The sequence below is a fragment of the Pelodiscus sinensis genome, chromosome 9 (assembly GCF_049634645.1).
Source record: "Pelodiscus sinensis isolate JC-2024 chromosome 9, ASM4963464v1, whole genome shotgun sequence".
NCBI classification, from domain to species: Eukaryota; Metazoa; Chordata; order Testudines; family Trionychidae; genus Pelodiscus; species Pelodiscus sinensis.
The window spans coordinates 23869867-23887620 of NC_134719.1; the positions used below are offsets into that span (position 1 = coordinate 23869867).

The 17754-nt window shown below is 42.8% G+C and overlaps 1 protein-coding gene across 1 annotated transcript in view; it reads left to right on the plus strand.

Annotated features, from left to right (window-relative positions):
• The window catches only part of ACADM (acyl-CoA dehydrogenase medium chain), a 51129-nt gene extending 39632 nt beyond the window's left edge, over nt 1-11497 (plus strand). Inside the window, exon 12 of the mRNA XM_075936274.1 lies at nt 10877-11497. Coding sequence (XP_075792389.1) covers nt 10877-10948 — 72 coding nt within the window. The 3' untranslated portion in view covers nt 10949-11497. The remainder of the gene's footprint in view (nt 1-10876) is intronic.
• Nucleotides 11498-17754: the final 6257 nt, after the last annotated feature.

Genomic DNA, 17754 nt, shown 5'->3' on the forward strand with positions numbered 1-17754 from the left:
ATGAAGAAAACCAAAACTTATTTGAGTTAAGGACCCAAGCAACACAGAGTAAATTTTTGAGTTCCTAATGCTATCAAATGTAGTAATAGGAGCAACTAAGTAAATTCTAAAAAGGAATTAATTTTTTTACTATGCAATTCACTTCCTAAGCCACAGAATATTTATCCAGCTTAACTGTGACAATGTTGGCAAGTCCTAATGGTGTAAATGGAATCAAGAAATCATGTTCTGTGACTTTGTGACATTGATGGGATTTTTTTTTTTTTGCCACTCCTGTTTGTTTTTGGTTCACATGAATGGTATACAATTCTTTCATTATTCTCATTAATTAGGATAGTCCAGAAGCTGTTCTGGTTTCCTCTTTATGTATAAGAACAAAGAACAGAAGCATCAACCTTATTTTCTGTATAGTATAGTCCACTTCTATACCCTCTGCAGAACCTGAAGATTTGTATTCAGGGAGAATGCTGCTTAATTCTCTCATCCCCTAACATCAAGCCTCTTTAATTTTTCCTCTACTTCATTATTTTTTTCTGATCTATGGAAAAAATAAAGATGTAGGGCTTTCATCTTTGAGTTTAGTCTTTGGCCTGGATTGAGAGCCATTTTGTGAGTTTTCCTTGGACAATTCAATTTTCTCATAAACAAACAATGGAGAAGGCAACTTATGTCTGTAGCCCTAGACTCTGAAATGTATTCCTCCACCAGTTCTCTCTAGTTATCTGTCATGATTATTTGCCAGTCCATGAAGTGTGTAGCATTAACTCTTATCCAGAAAATAGAGAGCATTGATCTACAGCTGTTAGACAAGGCCTACATCCTTCTGAACAAGTGTTATTCTGGTAGTGAGATTAGTGTTTTGAGACTTTTTTTTTAAATACGGAGATTCTGTCTTGGACTATTCAAACAACAAATGTAATGGTCCAGATTCTCTCCTATGATGTGGCTGCTTCATGGCACAGTGGTAGGGATGCCAGGTGTCCAGTATTTTTGCCTCTTGCCCAGTAAAAAAAATTCAGAGAATACCAGACACCTGAGATGTGTGGTATTTTCTGATTTCCCCCTTCCCCCCCCCCCCCCCCCCCCCCCCCCGGCCAGGAGGCAAAAATGCCAGGCACCTGACAACCCTACAAACACTCAGTGCCTGGCCTCCCCCGCCCTCCTCGACCCCAGACCCCATGCTTATCTGGTTCTGCAAGACTGCCGGTACAAAATGGCTGCCAGCAAAATGATCAAGGGAAAGCAATGGCTCCCCTGGGCCTTAATGCTCAACTGCTCCCCTGTTCCCTGCACTCACTGTTAAAAGGAACATGCTGTTTTAATGCTATTTTATTTTAATTTTTAAAATTAAGTCTTCGGTCTCTCTCTCCCCCCCCCCCTTTTTTTTTTCTTCAACAGAATTTTTTTCACGTTTTTTTTTGGGGGGGGGGGGGGGGGAGTGTTCGGTATTTTTGTTTCAGCCATCTGGCAACCTTACACAATGGTATCCTCCATCAGCACAAAAGCAGATTTAAAACAAAGGATATGTGGCTTGGGTTTTCCTATGACCTCAGGCTGCTCGAACAGTCTTTCACGTCAATTGGCAGCTGGCATGAATTAGATCAGCTCCTTAGTGTCTCTAAATCACACCAGAGTACCAGCTCAAGGTAAGACGAGACCAACTGTGGCTTTGCATTCCTCACGTTTAGCTGTGGTGCACACCAGCAGGTAAGGATTGGGCCTCCGGTGTTTGCTTTCTTTGCCAGTGAAGATATGGATAGTGTTATGAGACCATCTATTGGAAGGAAACATGAAATAGTTCTGAAACGCCAGCCCAATTACACAAGTCTCAGACAAAATATTCTTCCTTTCAGCTCTTTACCTTCTCTACAGAAAAGCACAGTCTCCTCAAGCTCTGCCATAGTCCCCTCTAGTCTCTGAGTGTACCCCTTCAGGTGTCAGACCTGGCACTTTTAACTCTCCTTGGGTGTAATCCCACTATTTTCCCACTCGTAGACTAAGCCTTACGCTACTGTACTCTGATACTCTGTGTATCAGCTTAGTTTACCCAGCAGGTGGGACTGGGTTTAACAGTTTTTCTCTTTGGGAGTCTGTGATGAGAGAGCATTTTAAAACCAATTATAATTTACCCACATAACTGTTTTACCTGAGATAACCATCCTCTGTTTATAACCTAGACAGGTCAGTGCCTAAATTAGAGTGGTTTCTCCAGAGAGCTCCTTGATCCTTTTATAAACTGATATTGAGCCTTTGATCTTGTATTCTCAGGTCTCTGTCTAGCATTGTCTCTTAACCACAAACTGCCTACCAATCAGTGACTTATTTTGAGCTTTTTTTTTCTTTCCTGTTTGTTCTTCCTGACATCTCCCATTACTAACCCAACATATTCGTGTTAATTACATTTGTGTTACTTGTATGTAGTTCAGTATTCCCCAGAGATGCCCTCACTGGGTTTAAAGATTGTCAGTTGTGTGGGGGAGCAGTTCACAGCAACAGTCCCTACACATTGTGTCCCTATAATGATGCCCTCCTAGAGCCTGTAAAGGTTCTCTGGAGCAACCTGACTTTGGTACTACATACTGCAAAGCACATGGAGGAATGCCTGTTTTGACCTAGTGCAGGGATTTGAGAGTTTTCACTCCTGTCCGCCCCAAATTCCATATTTGTAACTGCCATGAACAATGGAGTCTGAAAGGGGAGGTATAAGTTCACTGTTAAGGACAGGCGCTCCGAAAGGATGGATTTAGTGGGTAGGAAGCTTTAAACCACCTCCTCCCTGCAAATGTGGATTGCAGCCCAGCAGGCATTGTTGCCCAAGTACAGCTTTGTAAATTGAACAGCTGTGCCTGAGTTTGTGGACCAGCTGCCTGAAACCTCTAGAAAAGAATTTTGTGTGTTTAATCAACGGTAGCTGTTTAGTGGCCAAGATATCATTACAGTCTATGCTGGATATAATGGATGCTTCAGCCAGAATTATGGGCTGGTGGTAACAGTGAAAAGAATGTCTGGCTACAGAATTCAGGCATTGCTTCTGACATGCAGCAGGCCAACGAGAATTTATCTGTTTGTGACTGGGTGGTGTTCTCATACAAGAAGGATGAGATCTTGCCCTCCTTCAAGGATTCTGAGACTACTCCATGTTCCTCAGGCATGTATATACCAACAGTGCAAAAGTGCATCTTCGTTAACCACAGCAGTAAATACCATCTGCAAATTTTGCTACCTCTAGACCAGGGGAGGGGCAATAATTTTTGATGGGGGGGTTACTCTAAGATTTTGGAAAGTGGCCAAGAGCCATACTTTTCTGTAGAGGAGCTACAGAGTCTAGGATAGAGGTTGAATGCAGAGGGCTCACAGGGTAAGGGACTGGGGTGCAGGAGATGGGTCTGAGAAGGAGTTTAGGTGAAGGAGGGGGTTGTGACCTGGGTCAGGGGAGTGGGCGGTAGGATCAGGGAGGGAGTGTGGGTGCAGTAGAGGATTCTGGCCTGGGGGAGGGATGTAGGAGAGGATACGGGGTCTGGGAGGGAGTTGTGACCTGGGGAAGGGGGGTGCAGAGAGTTTGGATGGTCACCTGGGAAGGGAGTTGGGGTCCAGGATGGGCAGAGATGCCAGAGGCAGGCTTTGACTGAGAGGTGCTTACCTAAGTGTCTTCTGACCAGCAGCCCTACAGCACCCTCAGAGTGGCTCTCTGCTCTGAGAGGGAGGAGAGGCTTGTGCTGCCCCTTTACCCAGGCCAATCTCTCAGCTCCTATTGGCTGGTTGTTTCTGGCCAATAGGAGCGCAGAGATAGGTCGGTGTCAGTTCCTACTGGCCTGTTGTTTCCTGCCAATAGGAAATGAGGATTGGGTGGGGAGATCACATGAAGCTTTACCCTCTCTCGAGTGCAGAAAGCCACATGGAGCAGCCCTCCACTTAAGACTGTGGCAGCTGTGTACCTGAGGGCCCGTGAGCTGGATCTGATGGCTTGGTGTGTCAGATGTGGCCTGCAAGATGAATCTTGCCCGCCCCTGCTCTAGACAGTCTGATTACCCCAGAAAGAGTCATCGATCCCAGAAGGACAGGCAGTCAAATAAAGGGCTTGATCAGTCCACACGCTTTGTATTGGTGCCCCCCAACCACCTATTGTGACTCTGCTAGCCAATCACTTGCCAAGGTCCAGAATTATCTTGTGGCACATCTCAGCGGGAATTTTCCATGAACCATGAATGGTCTCAGAGGTCTAATGTTCTGCAAGTCATCTTTGCAATGTGGAGTATCCCAGTTAGGAATGTTAAATTTAGTTCAATTAACTAATTGACTTCGCAATGGATTGTCCATTGATTAGTCGATAAGCAGGGGAGCTACAGCGGGGTTAGCTTCCAGCCCTGGGAGCTAATCCTGCTGCGGTTCTGTTTTTTAAATGTGTTAAGAGCCAGTAAGCTCTTAATACATTTAAAAGGCTGAAGCACAGCGGAGGGATGACCCTGGCTCACGCTAGGCCTCCCCTCCCCACACTGTGCTTCTGGTTTTTATATGTATTAAGAATTGGCAGGCTCTTAATACATTTAAAAAAGCGGAGGTGCAGCATCTAGGACTGAGTGTGAGCCGGGAACCAGCGGACCACTGGTACTGAGTTCAGGTGACACTAGCTAGTGTCCAAAACATCTTGATCTATTTACTATGTCTTTAGTTGTTGGGCTTATACTTAGCTTGTTAAGGGTGCACCTAGCAGTGATCTCAGCCTTTCAGCCACTCATTCATGGAAGATAAGTGTTTTCCAAAGCCACAGCAGCAAGATTCTTTAAAGGAATACTTCATATTCACCTGCTAGCGCAGGTTCCAGTTTCCTTGTGGAATGTTACCATGGTTTTCGTGTCTCTTACAGGACCTCAGTTCGAGCCTTCAGCATCTTCCCCCTGTCCTCTCAAAAAACTGTTTTCGTCATGACATTAACATCTGCAAGGAAAATATGTGAATTGATGGCAGAGTCTGTTTTTAATTGCAGAGATGCCTTACATGCAAGTCTCCAAAGACAGTGACATTTTGGTTACACACAAAATTTGTGGGTATGTCTACACTTGCAGCCTATTTCGGAATAGGGCTGCAAATGTAGGCATTCGGAATGGCAAATCAAGCCCGGGATTTAAATATCCCACGCTTGATCTGCATCTTCCCGGCCGGGCGCCAATTTTTGAAATTTACAAACCCGGAATAACTGCCTGCGTCTATACGCGGCAGAGAAACAGGCGTTCGAAATAAAGCCTTATTTCGAACTACCTGTTATTCCTCCTGCAATGAGGTTTGACAGATAGTTCGAAATAGGGCTTTATTTTGAATGAACATTTCACTGCCGTGTACAGACGCAGGCAGTTATTCCGGGCTTGTAAATTTCAAAAATGGCGCCTGGACGGGAAGATGCAAATCAAGCGCAGGATATTTAAATCCTGGGCTTGATTTGCCAATCCGAATGCCTACATTTGCAGCCCTATTCCAAAATAGGCTGCAAGTGTAGACATACCCTGTGTCTCAAGTTGGTCTCTTTTCATTTAAACTAGGCAGTACATTTGCTTGTGTGTTTGTCCTAAGCAGCACTCCTCTCCAGAGGAACAGTGATTTCACACATTGGATATCAGACTGTCTGACCTTTTATCTGGATGGGACTACATCCTTTCAGACTTTGTTTCCTCTGTTTTTGTGTGGTCTGCAGGCAATATGAAGGGGCAGGCATTTTCCTTGAAGATGATTTCAAAGTGGATAAGTTCCAACACCATGACTTGCATATGAAACTGCTTTGCAGAGGCAACTGATTAGGTGGGATCCAGGGAGGCCACCGGCAGTGTTCCTTCTAAGGTGCGCGGCTGCAGACAAAAAATTCTGAGCCCGCCCACCTCCTTAGCTGCTGGGCAGCTCTGCACTCACCTTCCTGGACCTGGAAGGTGAGTGGGGTGTCTGCTTCCATGGCCAGGGCTATGTGGTGGGCGAAGGTGGGGACGGAGCCACAAATGCAGCAGAAGGTGGCTATTCTGGCTGCTGGGACTGAAGCCATGCTGGGAGGCAGCTGCTGCCTGGGATTGGAACTGTGGGGCTGGCAGGCTGCTGCTGCGGGGAGTTGGGACCTTGGGGCTGGCGGGGAGTTGCTGCCACCAGGAGATGGGGCCCTGGGGCTGGCGGGCGGCTGCTGCCACCAGGAGATCGGGCCATGGGGCTGGCAGGTGGCTGCTGCCACCTGGGATTGGGGCTGTGAGGCAGGCAGGCAGCTGCTGTCACAAGGAGTTGGGGCTGTGGGACTGGCGGGGGGAGTAGTTGGGGTGGAGGAGAAAGAATGCTAGCTGTGTAACAGAGCAGAAGCTGGGGCAGGAGCTAATGCATAAATTGTTATGGAAGAAAGCCCCACTGACTGTGCAGATGCATTAGTTTCTGCCTCATCTTCTGTCCTGTTGCACATCTAGCATACACAGTATATATAGTAACTGATGGGCGCCACAGTGGCACACACATCTGAACAAGCGCACATGACATCAATATTGGCTCACAAGACAAAACTCACTACGCTTATGGATGGAAAACCTGAGAGGGAACGCTGGCCACTGGCCAAGTGACATTCTTCTCCCTCTCCCCCAGGGAAGGGCTGGAACAAACCCCCTCTGCCCTTGCTCTGCCTCTACTCTGCCTCTTTTCCCAACCAAGATGGCCGGGGTCACTAGTGGGGCTGGAGCTGGCAGCAGGCCCCCTGCCCCAATTGCACTCATTGGCAGCGGTGGGGGAAGAAGAGCAAGGCAGCCCCAGGTGCATTGTTCTCGCAGCCACTTCACTCTGCTGCTGCCAGGAAATGCAAAGGTGGTCCCACCCCTCCCCCAGAGCAGCAGAATGAGAAAAGCATCATGTTGCCTGGCTCCACTTACCCCGCTGATGATGAGTGGAAGGGGCAGCTACCCCTGTAGTTACCCTGCTATTTGCTCCTTGGCCCCCTCCTGCCCATGTCATTGGGAGATGTGTGGCCCCTCCTGTCCACCACGCATCAGTCCTGTTGCTTTGGATTTACTTCCTTATATGTGTGGTGAACTCCTGAGAATACTATTGATATAGATTGCATTCTCAAGCGATATCTCTGCATTGGATATTTGCAAGGCTGCCACATGGTTTAATACATTCATTACACTTGTGTCACTACTTTGGAAAAATGGTTCTGTGGTCCGTTGTTCGAATGGACTTTGAACCCACCACTTGCAGGTGGAATACCCAACTGCAGCTTCCCAAAGGAGAAATTCTTACGTGCTATAACAGATTGAAACATGATGCAGATGTGCATTCTGAGACCCACCTTCTGTCCCTCTTTTGTGGTTTCGATTATTATTCTGTTATTGACCCTTGTGTCAGTGCTTCATTATTAAATGTTTTTAGAAAATATGTATATTCTGTATTGATTACAACATTCTTCTGGAATCTGGATTGAAGACTTAACATTCTTCAGACAATGATCATTGGTTGTGTGTTTCAGAGTGATTCTAATTGCCTTCAGTATTCCATTAACGCAGGCGTGGGCAATAACAGGGCGGCAGTCTGCCAAGGTTAGCCCCTGAAAGGCCACCGCTGCTATAATTACCTGCACAGCCACAGGTACTGGTGATCACAGCACCCGTTGGCTACCGATCACTGTTCCCAGCCCGAGAGCAGTGGGAAATGGTGTCCTAGTCTGTACTGCTTCCTGCCACTCCCATTGGCTGGGGACAGCAATCTGTAGCTAACTGGAGCTGTGATCGCCAGTTCCTGTGGCCATGCAGGTAAATATATCAGCATCTACCCACAAGGGCCGATATTTGCCAACCCTTGATATAACCACACATCTCTGATTCTGGTTTCTATTCCCCATCTTTTGGGAAGCTTATGGAGATTATCAACAGAGATGCCTCGTGTCTCTGTGAATAGTCTTTAAATGCCTTACTGTGTTTCATCCACTGGGGACGTTAACTAGTGATTAATTTACTAGTCAAGTACTAGTCAATAGGCACTTCTGCGTTCCACCTTTGATATGTACATGATCCCCAGCAGGGGTTCTTGTGCGTTTCAAAGTTGGAATGTTGTGTGGAGCCAAGGGCCAGCGGGAAGTCCTGCTGACTTTGGGCTCCACACTGGTGCTTCTGCTTTGAAACTCCGAATCCTGTGTTGGCACCTGGCTTCATGCTGTGCTTCCTCTTTGAAATGCACAAGAGCCCCCGCTGGGGACTCTTGTACATTTCAAAGCTGGCATGCTGCTCAGAGTCCAAGATCAGCTGGGGAGTCCCCAGCTGATCCCAGGCTCCAAGCTTCTTTGAAATGTTGAGGGGAGCCCGGGATCAACTAGGGACTCTCCAGCTAACCCCAAGTTCCATGTGGTGTTGCCCCTTTGAAACGCTGCAGCGGTGTTTCCAAGGGGCAGCGCTGCACTGCTGATCCTGGGCTCTGTGCGGCACTACCCCTTTTTAATGCTGCTGTAGTTTTTCAAAGCAGTAGCGCCGCATGGAGCCCGGGATTCTGGGTTCCTTGTGGCACTGCCGCTTTGAAGTACCCCCCTCCTTCCCCAATTTTGCTGCTTCTATCTGATAGAGGCAGCAAGGGGGAGGAGGGAGCGACTAGTCAACTATCCTGTCAACTATCTGATAAGCATTTGCTTATCGGATAGTCAACTAGTCCTTAAAATCCCTATCATCCACTGTAACTTTAAAGCTTCAGGGGTGGCTGAGTTAGTCTGTACAGGATAAACTTAAAAAACAACAAATGGTCTGGTAGCACTTTATAGACTAACAATACATGTAGGTGGTATCATGAGCTTTCATGGGCACAGCCCACTTCTTCAGATGACCGGAGTTTTAGATACTTATTTTAAAGTAAGTATCCCAGCCTCTGAAAGAGTTTTATTGCAGATTTCTGCCATCCTCCCATTTCTGATATATGCTATCTCATGTCTTTTGTCCTTGATTACTTTTTGGACTTTGTCTGCTGTACTGTATCATTGCATGTGCTCTTGGCCATATGCTTCATCTGCAAAAACTTAGTTTTCCATCTGTTCTGTTGTCCCATTTCTGTATTTATTTCATGTAGTACTTCACGTGTTCTTCTATAAACTGTTCCCCTTTCAATCATAGAATCATAGAATACTAGGACTGGAAGGGACCTCGAGAGGTCATCGAGTCCAGTCCCCTGCCCTCATGGCAGGAACAAATACTGTCTAGACCATCCCTGATAGACATTTATCTAACCTACTCTTAAATATCTCCAGAGATGGGGATTCCACAACCTCCCTGGGCAATTTGTTCCAGTGTTTGACCACCCTGACAGTTAGGAACTTTTTCCTAATGTCCAACCTAAACCTCCCTTGCTGCAGTTTAAGCGCATTGCTTCTTGTTCTATCCTCAGAGGCCAAGATGAACAAGTTTTCTCCCTCCTCCTTATGACACCCTTTTAGATATCTGAAAACTGCTATCATGTCCCCCCTTAATCTCTGCTGAGTCCCAATTACAAAAGTAAAAAGTGACTATGATCTTATTTAGGAGCTCCCTCTGTACAACATAAACAAATAGATTTTGTGTTTAAAGTACAGAAGAAAAGCTTGTTGCTTGTTTTACTTGTTTTCAAAGATGGGGTATTTACTGATCCCTTTCTTGTGAATCCTTAACAAGACTTGCTCAGATAATGCTTGGCAGTTATATACTGCCTGTCTTTTCAGAATCTTAACACACCTGGTGGCAAAGATAATTATCCTATTATGCAGTTGGAGAAACTTAGGCTGTATGACCTTGTTCAAATTTATAAAAGCTTTAGAAGAGTTAGGAAATTAAATCTTAATTCGGTCCTGTGTTTTAACCATTGGCCATACTTCCTGTCTCCTATCATGCCTCTTTTTCTTTTTGTATTGAAAGCAAGGATAAAAGCCAAAATCCAGATTTCTATTCTAGGATAAAGATCATCATAGTAAATGTTTTAATTTTGTTGCCAGTACAGAATAGAACAAAGGAGTGTTTCTTCCACAGAGGAAGAACTCAGTGCTCAAGAAGATACAAAAATATGTGCTGCTAGATGAAAGCACACTGGTTACTGAATGGGGTAGGGTGGCGCTACAAACATGAGAACACGGAGAAACAGCAAAAGATGTTAAAGTAAGGAGGGAGGTGACTGTGAAAGGAGAGAACAACACTGCTTCACATAACCTGTGAATATTTTACCATGTCATCTTTTTCCTCCTCCTTGTTCGAAAACAAAATTGTACAAGCCTAACTTTTATTTAAGATTTTCACCTTCCTCTGCAGCATGAGGATTGGATCTCCTGCTAGGATCATTTGAACATATCTCACCTAATCTGTTCCTACCATTGTAGGTTCCTGCAGCCTTGGTAGTACCTTTGACTCTTCTGTTGTCTTCCTTTGGCACAGAATAGTTTAATCTTCTGAGGACTAAAATGTGTTAAACTAATGTTGTGAGGTTCAGTACAGGGGTGAAATGTAAATGGCCTGTAATGCATACAAGATCAGGCTAGATAATCTAATGGTCCTGTATGGTTTTAAACTCAGATTATATTCCCCTTTCCTGTATTTGATGTCTTTCCCACCCACTATCTTCCATGTCTTTCTGATCTAATTTAGACTATCATGTCTCAAGAGACGGGGAATGTATTTCTATACTGTTGAAAATAATTCCTTCTGTTTAGCCTCTTGTTCAGCTCCCATTACTGTAGTTTTTAGTTGCCTTTTATCTCCTTGCTCTGCTTATCTCTCTGTTTTGTTGTCTCAGACAGGAGCAAAGCTTTTTAACTTGTTTGTAAATTTTGTATATTGAATTGGAACTGATCTTGTTATATTTATAAAGAACTTTTTAAAACTGACAGCATAACACAATAATGTAATGGTATCATAATTCTTTTCAGATCTATGAAGGAACAGCTCAGATCCAAAGGCTGATCATAGCACGTGAACATGTTGGCAAGTTTAAAAGTTAAGGAAATTTCTAAAAATGATATCAAGCATTGATGTTGGCAGTCAATGACCTTATAAAGGAAAAGAAGGCTGTAATCTTTTTTCTTAAATGCAGTTTAAAAAACTATATTCACACACTTCTGTATTATGTCTTTCATAAACACTACGTTTATGCTTTTTCTCCTCTGTCCAAATACAAATTTGATATTTTCTAAAACATGTCTTTGGACTCCAATATGGTATTGAGTTGTTTTTTTAATAGTACATTTTTCTCTTCAAAGATCTTCAGCATCGAAATAAAACTGGTCAATCACTTTAACTTTTAAGCATGTAAATGTCATAAAACCTCAGGGATTGCCTTATTGTTTGTGATGATATGATCCATATCAAGACAAATATGCCGAAAACTTTCTTGGATACTAGTAATCTTTCTAACTTTATAAGAGTCCAAACTTATCCACATTGGAATACATTGTAGTCTCATCATTGAATTCAAAAGGAGCAGATCTGGGTCCTAAGCAAAGACAAAATATCAAAGCCTTTAATAAAAAAGCTATTACTCTGTTTCCTTAGCATGGTCTGCTGCATATTTTATGAGGACTGGAAATTGTCTCTACATGTATGAACAAAATCTATATTTGTATACAACATAGCATAACATGAAATTTGGTTTAATTGTGTATTGCGTTTAATCTTATTAACCTGAAATCAAAACTACCATACTGTGTACATTTTTAAAAGAAAATACCCATTTTCTTCTCCCTCTCCTTCCTGAAATAAAACTATGGACAAGTGCTGTGAACAACTTTTGGGAACTATGTGCAATAGTAATTTCACTAACTACATTTTTTTAGAGCAAAAAAACTGAAAAATAGCTATTCAGTTTTTTATGTTTTAGTTTTTTTTTTTTTTTGAAATGCACACATTCAGAATCAGCTAAGTTATTGTGCCACATTTTTGGGTATACTAACCCTATTAAAAGATAAATATTATCTCACAAACTCAAGTGTGATTGATAGAAGCAATAAATCACATGATGCAAAGCTTTTCCTGTAATGTTTAAGAGTAAATAATTGAAAAGTTGTTTGTTAGTCATATTGATGAATTACAATAATAAAAAGTTACTTATCTTCAGGAAACAGAGATACATTACTCATTTTTATTTTGAAATGTGGACTAAATTCCTTCTAATAAACTAAAGTAGAAAATGTATAACAATGGGAAGCGACTGGCAATAACTTAAATGTAACAAGCTTTAGTAGCTTATGTATTCAAAGCAGGCCCAACTCAGAATTGACCAAAAATGAATTATCTAGTCTTTGTAAATGAGTTAATAATTATAAACAGTGAGTAGTCCTGTGGCACCTTACAGACTAACAAAGATATATATATAATATAGTACCATGAGCTTTCGTGGGCAAATCCCACCACTCCAGCTCATCTGAAGAAGTGGGTTTTGCCCATGAAAGCTCGTGATACTATATATATTTTTGTTAATTTCTAAGGTGCTACAGGACTTCTCATTATTTGTAGTGAAAGACTAATACAGCTACCCCTCTGAAACTTAATAATTATAGTCCATTTCCTACCTAGTTATTATCCATGTCAGAGAGACCACCACGGCAGTGGACAATCTCAGTCATGGCTAGCATTGAATAGCTTAGCAATGGGAATCTTGCTCATAGAGGGACTAGCTCACCTGTTCCAAATTAGCAGTGATACTTAATGTGATCTGAGAGAGGAAGCTTACATTGATACTGCCCATGCTATGTTTTGTGACTATATTTGCCCTCAGGCATTTAGTATCCAGCCTGAATAAGTATTATGTACATTTCCAGAACTATCAGTCTTTCTTGAGAACTAAATTTGTTTCATTTTATTCTCCCTGTACTGTTTCCTACTTTAGGGTAAATCACTTTGTAGTGGGAGGTATTTGTCTAAACTTACTGAAATGAGTATTTAAGGTTTGAAAAGGCATAGACTTTTTTGGGGGGTAATACAGGCAGTCCCCGGGTTACGTACAAGATAGGGACTGTAGGTTTGTTCTTAAGTTGAATTTGTATGTAAGTCGGAACTGGTACATATTGTAAGGGAAACTCTAGCCAAACATTTCTCCAGAGCTCAGTTTTATTCTCCCACACCTCACTTCCCTCAGTCCTTTATTCTCAAGCTGAGGTGTCTGCTGAGAAAAGCTGCTCTCTGTCTCCCTTGTCTGCTGGGGAGGGGGGCACTAGCTTCGCATCTCCCTGGTTTGCTGGGGGGAAGCAGCTAGTGCGGGGTTGCCTCACCTCGTTTGTAAGTAGGGATCCGATGTAAGTCGGATCCATGTAACCCAGGGACTGCCTGTACTAGCAAAATGTAGTCTCAGAGAAGTAAGTCTTGCTGAAGGAAAACAGAAGTACTTGTGCATATGAAAGCAGAAGCATAACCACTATGATGCATGCACTTGGCATCTATTCTTGAAAAAAAACACACATGAAATTTATTTTTCATATTGTGATTCTGCTCCTATTGAAATAAATTATACAAATCCAGGATTTAGGCTACTTTTCTTGTAACATGCTCTGAAGTATCACTTGCACAATTTCACTTTGTACATGTATGCTGGGTTTTCAGCTGCTCAGGATTCACTTGAGGAAAAGATCTGACAGCTGCATATTTTATCTGTTACTGTCCCAGTCCAAATTAAATACAGAGCTCCCACAGATCTACTTGAAAAAAAATAAGGATCAACACTTTCTCTTCTTAATTTAAAGATTCACGCTTGTAGAGACCTGTTTGAGGTATTGTTGAGTGTACATGGTGTTGATTTTTTGCCTAAATTGCAGTGACAATATCCAACTTAACGTGCTTTGTGATATGTGGAAAAGATTTGTGATACTAAAGGAAAAGATTTGTTCTACAACAATCAAGATACTCACTCCACTCTTTTAGGCTTCCTCATTTGTCTTTGGTAACCCTTGCTTTTGCCCTTACATTTTTAAAAGATGTTATGGATCAAATGTGCTTAAATATATACCAGCAAAAGTTTCCATTTAGGATGTATGCAGTAGGTAAGGATATGACCTTACCTTGAAATCCTTGAAAAGAAGGAAACATAATCCTTCTTCCATTTCCAGGGAGCTCAAGGGTAAGGGGTCAGCTACACCTGCTTACAGCAATGATTTCACCCACTTTTCAGCTTTTATGAGTGGTGCAAGAAAGAGTAGTAAAATCCACTGTTTGCCATGCTCCAAAGTCACACCAACATCCGGACACAGTAGGCTTTTCAAAGAGAGAATACTTCCTGATGCCATCACTAAGGTTATGGTTACTCTCCGCTAACATGGCTTAGTCGCATAGGAAATATAATGACTCCAAAGAGCCAAACTACCCTCACTTGCATTGGTGATGCTATCTCTGAGATTGTTGAGCTTATGAGGGGTGAGAGGAAGGCAAAACTCTGGTACAAAATATGTCAAATGTATTCTCTTGAAACACATTCTGTATTTTAGTCACTTTAAGATGCCTCAAAACAGAATTTCTTACTTTCATTGTGCTTTTCTTTTCATTCCTCACCCTTTAGCTTTCACAAATCATAACATAAAACTTATTTGCAAAAGCTAGATTCTTGAAACCAGCTGCATGTGTGCATATGAAATATTCATGATCTCAGAACTGCTCCTTAGAAAATGTAATCAGCAAATGCACCAATTCAGTGTATTGGGCTAGGACGCCTCTGCAGTAAATTCCACTTGGAGTTCTGATTGCATTTGAAGGGAGGGTTGGGCTCCCTGCATTTTTGGTATCCTACAAGGAGTTTGCCTTACCTGCTTAAAAGGCTGCTCTAATTTGTGCTGTTTCCCACAGCTTCCAATAGCCCTAAGGAAGGAGAGACTAATTACAGTGTAGCATGCTCTGGCCATACTCCCAGTCCAGCTTCTCTAATTATTGCTAGAAACAAGCCCAATGTAGAGCTCTTATGTGAGTCTATAGCAGCTGGGAGACCTTTGTAGAGGGGATATTCTCAGGGGCCTGTTTCTGCCCACTTTAAGGCCCCTTTACACTACTAGAATAATATAAAAGGATCCTTAGTGTAACAGTTGGGGTCCATCTCTATGTGGCAATGGTTGAACTGCTCCACAGTGAGTATATTTTTGTACCTTTCTGCATCCTTGGAATTTTATTAAAATGTTCTCAGTTTTCAGAAATTGTAAGAATAATTTAAAGAAAGGCAAAATACAGAGAACTATTACCCCTCTCTCCTATGTTGACTTTAAGGCCTTGGTCTATACTACAGTGGGCCACTGACCTAAATTACACAACCTTAGCTATGTGAATAAAGTAGCTGAAGTCGATGTACTTAGATCTACTTACCGCAGTATCTTCACAGTGGTAAGTCAACATCTCATTCTCTCCTATTGACTCCGCTTACTTTTCCTGGAGTACCAGGGTTGATGGATAAGTGCTTGGGGGCTGATTTATCATATTTATATTGGATATGACAAATCGATCTCCCTGGATTGATCACTGACTGTGGATCCAGCCCATAGTGAAGATATACCCTAAGGTTAATAGAAGCATGCAGAACCTGATGACTATTAGCTTTTTTTAGAAAACCTCTTTGGGGGATAGAACATGCTCAAAAAGAGAAATGGCAAAAATAGTACAGTACAGTAGATTTCCGATAATCTGGAATTTATGGGACCTAGGTGGTGCTGGATTATCAAATATGCCGGACTATCAGGAGATACTATAAGCTGGTTATATATCTACTGTATATATTATATACAGTATATAAAGTGTTCTTAATCCTTTTTATTGTACATACTGTATACAGTATACTGTAATGTTTTAGTTTTTTAAGCCTTTTTTGCCCTTTTTGCTCAGTTCAGCTGCTACCGCTGTTACCTTGTGACTTATTTTTTGCCGAAGCTCACTCACTAGGCTCTTGCCATTTTGATGCCGGACTATCAGGAGTGCCGGACTATTGGATGCCAGACTATTGGAGTTTTACTGTACTAGGAAAAAGTGGAGAGTGGAAGAAAAAAAGAGAAAAAAAATTCAAGAAAAATACAAAACCAACAAAATCACTGCCACCCACTAAACAACAAAACAAAAAATGTCCTTTATTATTTTTAGGAGAACCACTTCTACAGAGACTTCATTCAACTTTTAAGTTGGTAGCAAAATAAATTAAAGAAGAGGAAAATCAGGTGATGGCTGTGGAGGACCATTCTCCCCACTTTAACCCTCCAAGCTCTTGCTCTCCTTATCAGTCTCAGCTTTCCTAACCATGATATATTTGGTAGATTTACCTCTCAGAAGTCTAGACAAATCATCCCATCAAGCTAAATGGTGTTAATAGCTGCAAAAATTATTTCCCAACCCTGAAATATACTGTAAAATGAGATGTTGGTATATGAATTATGGAAATCCCAACTATACGTACAATATGACAAGGACTAATTTAGCTACAACTACTCAAGAGAAAGATCTTGGCGTCATCGTGGATAGTTCTCTGAAAACATCCACTCAGTGTGCAGTGGCAGTCAAAAAAGCAAATACAGTAAAACTCCACTGGTCCAGCATCCAATGGTCCAGCACGCCTGATGGTCCGGCACCATCTGGAACCTGGAAGTGCTCCGGGCAGCTGGACAATTGGAGTTGCTCTGCCCCCAACTTCCCCGAGTCAGCCGCTGGTCAGTTTCAGCAGCGGCTGACTCGGGGAAGGTGGGGGCAGAGCAGCTGGGGTGCTGCCAGGTTGGTCCAGTCGGCGCTGCAGGACCAACCCGGGAGCACCCCAGCTGCTCTGCCCCAGACTTCCCCGAGTCAGCTGCTGCTGAAACTGACCAGCGGCTGACTCCGGGAAGCCCTGGACAGAGCACCCCAGGAGTGTTAAAGGGCCACTTCATCTCAACTGGTCCCTGAAATATGTGTTAACTACTTATAAACAATCTGTTCTACCTTGTATTTAGTACACTAGGGGGAACTCTGTGCCAAAAAGTTAAAAATTCTGTGCAAACTTTTAAAATTGTGTATTTTGTGAAAATAATATAATCACACTAGTTTCAATTATTTTAGTACAGTAATGTATTTTAAAATACTTTTCAGCAAGTATGTCTGTAGCAATGCAGATGACAAAAAAGATTCAGTACAAATAGATTCTGTAGTAGGCATATTAATAAAGATATTTTGAGTAATAATTAATTTAAACTGCAATAAAGAAACATATTTCTTCCTAGCCCCATCAGAAGCAGTGCAAAGGCTTGGGGGAGTCAGGGGTAATTGAGGTGAGGGAGAGGGAAGTAATTTTAGGGAAGGAACCTAAGTATGAACTTGGTTTGTTGAATGTGATTGAGAGAAGTATGGAACAGATTTTTTTTTTTTTTTGCGGGGGATTTGGGAGGCACAGGGAATGCTTGGATTCTCCCCCCAACACAGATCCTGGCAGACCTCTGGCCTCTCACATTCAATCAGGCACAACTGCCCTTGTCAACCATCACCCCTCCTCCCATCCTCAGGCACCCCCAGAGTCTCCTCCTTCCCCTACATGTCCCTGCACTTGCACTTAGCCATACCTCTTCCCTATGTGTCGCTGTACCTCCACTCCCATTCAGCCCCGATCCAATCTCTTCCCCCATCCAGTAGCCCTTCTGAACCTGTCTATATGACTGCCTCCCCCCAGCAACCCCATGTCACCTATGCTGTCCGACCTTCCATATCCTATGTCTCTCGACTTTGACTCAAAGCCAGAGCAATGTGAGGAAAACAACTTCTTCCCTTTTCTATCTCAGCTGTGACTGCTCCCACCCAGAAGCTGCTCTGTATTCTAGTGCCAGAGCTGACT